This window comes from Octopus bimaculoides, chromosome 11 (genome assembly GCF_001194135.2).
Source record: "Octopus bimaculoides isolate UCB-OBI-ISO-001 chromosome 11, ASM119413v2, whole genome shotgun sequence".
NCBI lineage: Eukaryota > Metazoa > Mollusca > Cephalopoda > Octopoda > Octopodidae > Octopus > Octopus bimaculoides.
In genome coordinates, this window is record NC_068991.1 from 17853391 (window position 1) to 17863118 (window position 9728).

General features: G+C 38.7%; 1 protein-coding gene across 1 annotated transcript in view; it reads right to left on the reverse strand.

Moving 5' to 3' along the window:
* Nucleotides 1–6: 6 nt before the first annotated feature.
* LOC106867468 (glia maturation factor beta) overlaps nt 7–9728 on the reverse strand; it is a 39027-nt gene continuing 29305 nt past the window's right edge. Inside the window, exons 4-6 of the mRNA XM_014912350.2 lie at nt 7336–7468; nt 6246–6319; nt 7–777 (exon numbers count right to left, since the gene is read on the reverse strand). Of these exons, the coding sequence (XP_014767836.1) occupies nt 706–777; nt 6246–6319; nt 7336–7468 (279 nt within the window). The 3' untranslated portion in view covers nt 7–705. The remainder of the gene's footprint in view (nt 778–6245; nt 6320–7335; nt 7469–9728) is intronic.

The following is a 9728-nucleotide window of genomic DNA, read 5'->3' on the forward strand; positions in this document are numbered from 1 at the left end:
TGCTGAAGTTCACTGTGTGCAAATACTTGGGTACAAGCATGAAACCATAATATAGATGTAACAACAGTTACTAGACATTATATATATATATATATATATATATATATATATATATCGTCTTAGATGTCAGTCTATATATCCCAGATACCAATCTATCACAGGAAAATTTCCCAGGAAAACCAGGAGTCTGGCCCAGACATTAAGGCTAACTGAACACAGTGGAGAACTTAGTGCCTTGCCCCAGAAACACAACAAAACTCTTGCAGCATACTTGAATATACAGTCCTTGAACCAGCAGTCCGAATATCTTATCCACTCAGCTATTTTGTCTTTACTATAAACGTGTGTGTGTATGTGAGTAAGTTAGAGTAAGTGAGAGAGCAAGTGTATAGATCAGTGTATGTGATTGTATATGTGTATATATGTGAATGTGTAGGAGTATTTGTTTTCTTTTTATCTGTTAACTAAAAGATAATCTAATATGAATTAGTGGATAAGATAAGGGCAGAACATAGGTAAAAAAAATATGTGGTAAAAGAAAAAAATCAAAATGTTAAAAAACCCCAGACAACTCAGGTTGATAGAGATAGAGAAAAAGAGAGACAGAGAGAGAGGGAGAGGGAGGGAGAACAGAGAGAGTAACAGACAGACAGAATGAACAAAAAAAAAACAACAAAGTAGAAGTTATTTCACAGACGTTATTCTTTAAGCAGTATGTTTCAGCTTCTCTTCGATCCATTCCACTGTGAACTCATCAGTACTTCGAACATCAAAAACCTGCAATGAAAAATTAACTATAATAAATATGGAAATATATTAAATATTTACAGCCACATCTAGTTAAAAACGCAGGTTCTCATCTGACCACCGAAGTAAAGTAAGGTTGAGCTTAGTTAATATTTAGACTGGTGGTTTTATCTTGGAGACCCAGGTGCTCTATGCCCAAGAAGTTCGCTTTGTTACCACATACTTCTTATTTCTTTATTGCCCACAAGGGGCTAAACATAGAGGGAACAAACAAGGACAGACGAACGGATTAAGTCGATTACATCGACCCCAGTGCATAACTGGTATTTAATTTATCGACCCCGAAAGGATGAAAGGCAAAGTCGACCTCGCCGGAATTTGAACTCAGAATGTAACAGCAGACGAAATACCGCTAAGCATTTCGCCCAGCGTGCTAACATTTCTGCCAGCTCGCCGCCTTCTGAGTTTGATTTCATCATGGGAAAACATGTTCTACTGCAACTTTGAGTTGGCTAATGCTTTGTGAGAGAAATTATGGAAGAGCATTGTACATTTATATAGATGCAGGCATGGCCGTGTGATTAATAAGTTTGCTTCCTAGCCGCATGGTTTTGAGCTCAGCCCCACTGCATGATACATTAGGAAAGTGTCCTCTGTTATAGCCCTAGGTTGGCTATAGCCTTGTGAATGGATTTGTTAAGCAGAAACTGAAAGAGCTCACCGTGTGTGTATGTGTGTGTGTGTTTATATCTCCTTGTCTTGACAGTTTGTGATAGTTGTACAGAAGTGCCACTGTTATAGAAGTGGTGTTGCTCATTTCCAATCTTCTGTGGAAACATGCCTGGCCTTGGGGTAAAATCCCTTGTTTAGTATGGTAATAACATATCTAAATAGTTATTGATGAATAACAATACTTGGTGGGTAGTGTGTAACATTGATAATGACCGTAATAATATTGGTATTATTTCTCATACATTTTTATTAACCTGGAATATTTGCATTTACATATATATACAACAATTGAATGAATAGAACAACATTCAAGAGATACTGAGTAGAATAAGCACGTTTCCACTACATGATACTCTAAATAGTAATATGAAGACAGTACATAATTATTGAGGAACAAACTAAAAAGAATGAATGAGAACACCTTATCACCAAGCTGAATAACATAGCTTTAAGTAATACTTCAGGTCAATCTGTCTGGGAGTTCAAAAACCTTAGTGTTTATTTATAGCACTCAATTGAGTTTCTAGAATGTTCAACAGAGCTACTTTGCAGAAAGATTCTAGCTCACTTGCTTACACATTAGCTAATCTGATGAACCATGTTTGTGTAAGCATTAATGCCTTTTATAGTAACATATTTAATTGCTTTTCATGGCAGCATAGTAGGTCATGGTTGCAAGCAGGAGAACCTGAGCACAATGGTTTAAAACTCAGCAGGAGCCAACACTTGCACATGTGCACTTACATAACTTATATGATGTATTGTTTGATATCACCAATTGCCCATGTGTACATTTATTCATTTTGTACAAATTCATACAATTTGGCCACTTCTTTTAGTTCATTGTTGTTTTACTAATGCAAATTTCTCAAGACTACATATGTCCTCTAATCTCTTTGTATGCATATTGAAGCGTAGACGAAGTCAAGGTTGGACAACTACTATGCTGACTGTACCAACTGAGGCAGAAATATATATCCATGGCTGTCCTCCTATCTCCAGAGAGAAAAAACAAAGCAAAACAAAAAATAGCATGCGCACTAAGTTTTACTGTTCTAGCTCACTTCCGCTGTTTACAGCAGTGCTTGGAAGGAAGGAGTGTAGCGTATGGTTGTCACATTGATCATGACAGAGAAAGGTGTCATGGAGGTACTACTCGAGGCCCATGCAAAGTTACAGAAAGTGTATGGAGAGGAGTCTATGGGCCACACACAAGTGTACGAGTGGTTCAGATGTTTCCAATATTGACAAACATTCTGAGAGACCCACAACCAGCAGAACTGAGAAAAGCATTGCAGATGTGATGCAGCATTGAGAGGAAATCATCGAATCACCACCCGTGAGTTATCAGAGTATGTGCAGATTAGCTACGGTTCAGTTCAGTCCATTATCACTGAAGATTTGGGTATGTGACACATGTCTGCCAAATTTGTGCCAAAACTGCTTTCAGCTGACAAAAAGGACATTTGGGTTTCAGTTGCACAAGATCTCCTTGAGTGTGTCAAGAATGATGAAAACTTTCTGAAAACTCTGTGAAGGCTTCTGAGCAGGTATCACCAAGTTTTTGGCAAAATTTGATGCAGATTCTCTGCTCAACTTTCTCTGTCGTGGTCAATGTGACGATCACACGCTACACACCTTCCTTCCAAGCATTGCTGTAAAGAGTGGAAGTGAGCTAGAACAGGGGTTTTCAAACTTTTTGACTTGCGAACCCCTTTATATTTCAGGCTTTACCTTAGGGACCCCCTTATAAACGCTTATGAAATTTATACATAAATATTTGCTTAAAATAACATATATTTTTACATTTATTTATTTAACAGTATTTAACAAATAGGTTTATTGTCAATTAAAAGATTTCGATTTAAAAACGTATAAAATCAAATTGCCCATAAAAAGTATTTGCTGTCTACGGACCCCCTGTGGTCCGCGGACCACAGTTTGAAAACCCCTGAGCTAGAACATTAAAACTTAGTGCGCATGCAAGGTCAATCTATGCCAAGCGGCTTCACTTTCTGTGCTTTCACTTCATTACTATTGCAACAGTCTGGATACTTATTGATCAGACACACACACACACTCACACACCTACACATACACCAGACTTCTGCACAGTAGAAGACACATGCCTTAAGAGCAATGTAGTGACACTGAACCTGAAGTCATGAGGTTATAATATTAATTCCTTAAATACATAGCCATAGGAACATAATATGCATGTTTAAAAAAAACACTTTACTAGGACACACTGACGCATACACACACATGCACATAGATGTAAAAAGATATATTTCAAAAACCTCTCCCACACACATAGAGCAACACGGACACATAGATTTATACATACATACATATATGTTCGTGTGTGTGTGAGTGTATACACACACACATGTATACATTGACAAAAATATGTAATGAATGTTTTAAGTCACTTTCCATATGACACACACATAGATACACCACCCAACAGAGGAATACATTACATAGATGTTTGAAAACCACTCTACTAATGGCATACTTCTACACATTCACACTGACATATACACACACACACACAGTTATACAGAGAAACATAACATAAATGCTTAAAAGCCACTTTACTTATTGCACCCAGTTACAGACGCTGACACAAATACACACACACACACACACACACACATACACACACACACACACACACACACAGATACATACATTCATTCAGACACATTCACAAACAGAAATATAATGTAGATGTTTATAGACTATTTTAATTAATGTAGTATATAGCACAAACATTTACTGTTTGCTTACCAACCACATGGTTCTGGGTTCAGTCCCACTGCGTGGCACCTTAGGCAAGTGTCTTCTACTATAGCCTCGGGCCGACCAAAGCCTTGTGAGTGGATTTGGTAGACGGAAACTGAAAGAAGACCGTCGTATATATGTATATATATTTGTGTGTCTGTGTTTGTCCCCACCAACATCGCTTGACAACCGATGCTAGTGTGTTTACGTCCCCGTTACTTAGCGGTTCGGCAAAAGAGACCGATAGAATAAGTACTAGGCTTACAAAGAATGAGTCCTGGGGTCGATTTGCTCGACTAAAGGCGGTGCTCCAGCATGGCCGCAGTCAAATGACTGAAACAAGTAAAAGAGTAAAAGAGTAATATATATATATGATGGGCTTCTTTCAGCTTCTGTCTACCAAATCCACTCACAAGGCTTTGGTCAGCCCGAGGCTATAGTAGAAGACTGAACCCAGAAGCATGTGGTTGGGAACCAAGCTTCTTACCACACAGTTATGTGTGTGCCTACACACACACACACACACACGTGTGCGTGTGTGTTTATTTTCTCTGGGAGCATGGACAGCATGAATCAAAATCTCAGCAGCTTTCTTGATTCTCAATGATATAACCCAGTATTTCTAAATGTTATGGTTGGGATTTCTTGCAGTTGGATATTATTTCATCTGCTGAACAAGATCTCCTACTCTCTCCACTCTTTCTTTCTTCATCCTTCTCCCTTTCTCCAACTTTCTCTGTTTTTTCAATATACTCTAGCAATTGCTATCTGGATGAATAAACACTTGTAAAAAAAGCAATGGAACTACACACACACACATTGCTTAACATTTAGGGTTTTGGTCACCCAGTCACCATTCTTCATTATAAATAGTATGGAGGGTTTCTCACCTGTGTTTTTTTTTTTTTTTTGCTCATGGTGATGGCAGAGGTTAGGCACATCACACTGCACAAACTAACACCACTACCAGACCCATGTAGGCCTTTAGCAAAGTTTCTGTTACAATCATTTCAACCAGGGCCCCAGCTGGAGTGTTTCTGTGACCTCTAGACCAGGGGTTTTCAAACTGTGGTCCGCGGACCACAGGGGTCCGCAAGGACAAGACAAGGCAATTTGATTTTATATATATTTTTTAATCGAAATCTTTTAATTGACAATAAACCTATTTGTTAAATACTGTTAAATAAATAAATGTAAAAATATATGTTATTTTTAGCAAATATTTATGTATAAATTTCATAAGCGTTTATAAGGGGGTCCCTAAGGTAAAGCCTGAAATATAAAGGGGTCCGCATGTCAAAAAGTTTGAAAAACCCTGCTCTAGACAACACAGCCACCCTTTACAGATTCCCCAAGATGAAAAAACAAAAACAGACTAAACCTGTTAGTTTTCTCTCCTCTTCTCTAACACCTATTCTGGAATAGACTTTGTTCTATTCCAGAACTTACACATCCCCTCTTACTACAAAGCAAGTCTCACTGCCTGTTTTTCTGAAAGACACCAATTCCAGAGAACCTGTAAAGGCCCAAAGTTACTGGCCCCTCCTCAAGACATTTAAAAGACACCATAAAAGAGAAAAAAGTAGAGAAAATGATTTCTTTATATATTTTTTCTACTATAGGCACAAGGCCTGAAATTTTATGGAAGTGGGTTAGTTGATTACATCAACCCCAGTGCACAACTGGTGCTTACTTCATCAACCCTGAAAGAATGAAAGGCAAAGATGACCATGGCGGAATTTGAACTTAGATATACATATATAAACAAGTACATCTATAGAATACATACAGACAGACACAAAGTCATAGACAGAGTGAGAGGAGCTGGAGCAGGTCACACCAATATAGACAGAGACAGGAAGAGAAACAAAAAGATAGAAATGGAGAGAGAGCAACACACACACACACACACACACACACACACACACAAGCCAATAAACAGCCAGACAGCCAAGAGATGAAATTGAAATCTCACAAACCTTGGTCATTTCCAATTCCTTTGTTAGTGCTCTCACGGATCCTGCATAAAGCATCTGTTGCTCGGGTTTACAACCTAAAGAACACACAACATAACATTATAAATCAACGCAAAGAAATACATTTAAAAAAAAATTAACGGTTGGAAGAATTTCTGATGATAAATGCTAACAATGATGATGGTGATGGTGATGATGACAATAATAACAGTGCTGCTGCTGCTCCCCCTCCTCCTCCTCTTCTTATTAAGTTCTAGGAACAAAATTGTTATTATCTGGAGGATGAATGATGAGGAATTAGCAACATCTTGTATGTGAATTTTTCCCATTAGCTGAGTTTCTGTTAATATTCCCCATAACCAGACATGTTTTCAGCGAAGATTGGAAACCAAGCACACTGCTTACATGATAGTGATGCTCGTTTACAACTAGTACGCAAAGCCAAGGCAAGAAGACAGAAGCATACATACCACACACATACATACACACACACACACACACACAATGGTCTTCTTTCAGTTTCCATCCACCAAATCCACTCACAAGGCTTTGGCCAGCCCGGGGTTATAGTTGGAGACACTTGCCCAAGATGTCATGCAGAGAGACTGCACGTGAAACCCACATGCACACGAACTCTCTCTCTCTCTCTCTCTCACACACACACACACACACGTTAAAATACTGACTGTAACTAATTAGATTCCTAATTGTCTACTTATGCCAACTTGTTTACTTCAATTCTAGTGATTATCTTTGATTACTTATGTGTTTGTTTATCTGTATAGTAGCCAGATTTTTCTCTTTGTTGATTGTCTCTGATTTCTTTTCATCCATTATTTCTCTCTCTCACTCCTACCTATCTATCTATTTCTAAGAATCGATTATATTATTGTTTTACCTAGCATCCAAATCTTACTGTCTTCAGCATTCTGTATTTATTTACTTGCCAAACCTAAAATTAAAAAGCTCATGCTTACCACATTAAGTGTGTTAGCGCTTGCATTTCCTCATTCCAAACCAGCTACCCACCTTCCTGCCTGGCATCCTGCCTGACTGCTAGTTTATAGATTGGAAGAAATCAAAGTGTACTCACCCTGTGGGCTGACGAAGATGAATATCAGAGGATATGATACACGACCGTCATCATGGTGATACACGTAGCTGAGAACAATAAACCGGGGTTGTGAAACAGGTAACTCTTCCTGGATCTCATCCATTGTACAATCCTGAATAATAATAATAATAATAATAATAACAATGTAGAACTGTTACAAAAGGCATGGTCAGAATAATCAGGAAAGTATTAGACAGCTGAAAAAAAAGGATAGCATGGTACCGTAGGCAGCAGGTAGTAATCCCACTACACATGTAAGACACCAGGAGCTCCAACAAAACCTGTGATAAAGAGAAATAATAATAACAAGATCACTCAGAGGGTGCAAACCTCCACCAGGGCAACACCAACATCCTCTCAATGATTAGCCAGAGATGATTTTTAAAATGAGAATATCTGAAATAAATTCAACTGCTCTCACAAACAGGAATACTAAAAATGAATCCAACCACTCCCAGAAATTAAGTAAAAAAAAAAAAACGGAAAAATAATCAAGAATCAACCATATAGCACATGTGGGGCATCTTGTCGACCACCACTTGGTTCAGTCTGTTATGCTCTAGCACCTGATCTGTTAGGATTGGGAAATCCCAGAGGATTTAGTTAGTCTCCGACTCTGCTAGCCTCTGTGGTTTGTGCTCATACCACGTCTTGCCTCTCTTAAGCCTCCACTTTTCACACAGTTTCCAATGTAGCACTTTCGCTACCTGATCGTGTCGCCACAATTTGTAGTGGTTTTTGGATAAGTCTAGGGTATTCGTTTATGATATGGCAATGGTTTCATCCACTCTATTACAGATGCGACACATCGGAGACACTTGCTCATTCCAAAGGTTGACCCTCCAGTTTGTGGCCAAAGCTTGGCCTTGTGCTGCCAGTATAGTGTTCTCGGTCTCTTTTTCTAGTGTTCCTTTCTTCAGCCAATCCCACCTATTTTTTCCAACAACTTCTGTTGTGCTACATGGAATTGATTGTGAAGTCCCTTGTTGAGTAATTCTTCTTCATGTCCTTTTTGTATTTCTTCCTTTGTTTTTCCTTTTTTTTTCTGTTTTCAATACTCCTTCATTCCTAACTGACACTAGCAAGGTTTCCTTACTTTAGGCTAGGTATCTCATTAAGCTTACAAGTTCGATATGTATGCAGTCTTCCACACTTATCAGTCCTCTTTCTCCAGTTGCACTCTTCGTGTATTGTTGTTGTTGTTACTATTACTCTTTTACTTGTTTCGTCATTTGACTGCGACCATGCTGGAGCACCGCCTTTAGTCGAGAAAATCGACCCCAGGACTTACTCCTTGTAAGCCTAGTACTTATTCTATCGGTATCTTTTTGACGAACTGCTAAGTCACAGGGACATAAACACACCAGCATCGGTTGTCAAGTGATGGTGGGGGGGGGGACTAACACAAACACACATACATATATATATACATATACATATATACGACAGGCTTCTTTCAGTTTCCATCTACCAAATCCACTCACAAGGCTTTGGTCGGCCCGAGGCTATAGTAGAAGACACTTGCCCAAGGTGCCACGCAGTGGGACTGAACCCGGAACCATGTGGTTGGTAAGCAAGCTACTTACCACACAGCCACTCCTGCGCTTATTATTATTATTATTATTATTATTATTTCTTATATGGGCCACAAGTGCCAAAGACAATGGGATAGTATAAAAGCAAAATACAAAGAAAAAAAAACAACCAAGGAACTGTGTGTGTGCAAGGGTGGGTATGGTACATCCAGTAAAATGACAAGATCAACAATAACAATAAAAATACAATAATGTTGGCACCATTGCACGACTAATACTCTATTTTATCAAACCTGAAATGAAGAAAGATAAAGTCAATCCCAGCAGGATTTGAACTCAGAATAAGAAAGAGCCTATTTGCAGTCACATGGTTTCCTAGAAATAACAACCAAATCTCTCTTACCATCTTAGATAAAAAATGGCTTTTATTTTGACAATGTAGTTTATATTGTGTCTGAAAGGCAAAAAAAAAAACAAGATGGTCACAGTTGGAACACCTTTGAGTTTAGGTCTGCACGTTCAGTTCTGACTTTCAGATAAACAACAACAACAGTAGCAATAGCAGCAACATTGCCCAGAGTATATTGAATGAGAGCACAGAACATAGTTTGTAAATCATTACCAGGAGTGGCTGTGTGGTTAGTAGCTTGCTTACCAACCACATGGTTCGGGTTCAGTCCCACTGCGTGGCACCTTGGGCAAGTGTCTTCTACTATAGCCTCAGGCCGACCAAAGCCTTGTGAGTGGATTTGGTAGACGGAAACTGAAAGAAGCCCGTCGTATATATGTATATATGTGTGTGTGTGTGTGTGTGTGTGTGTGTGTGTGTGTGTGTGT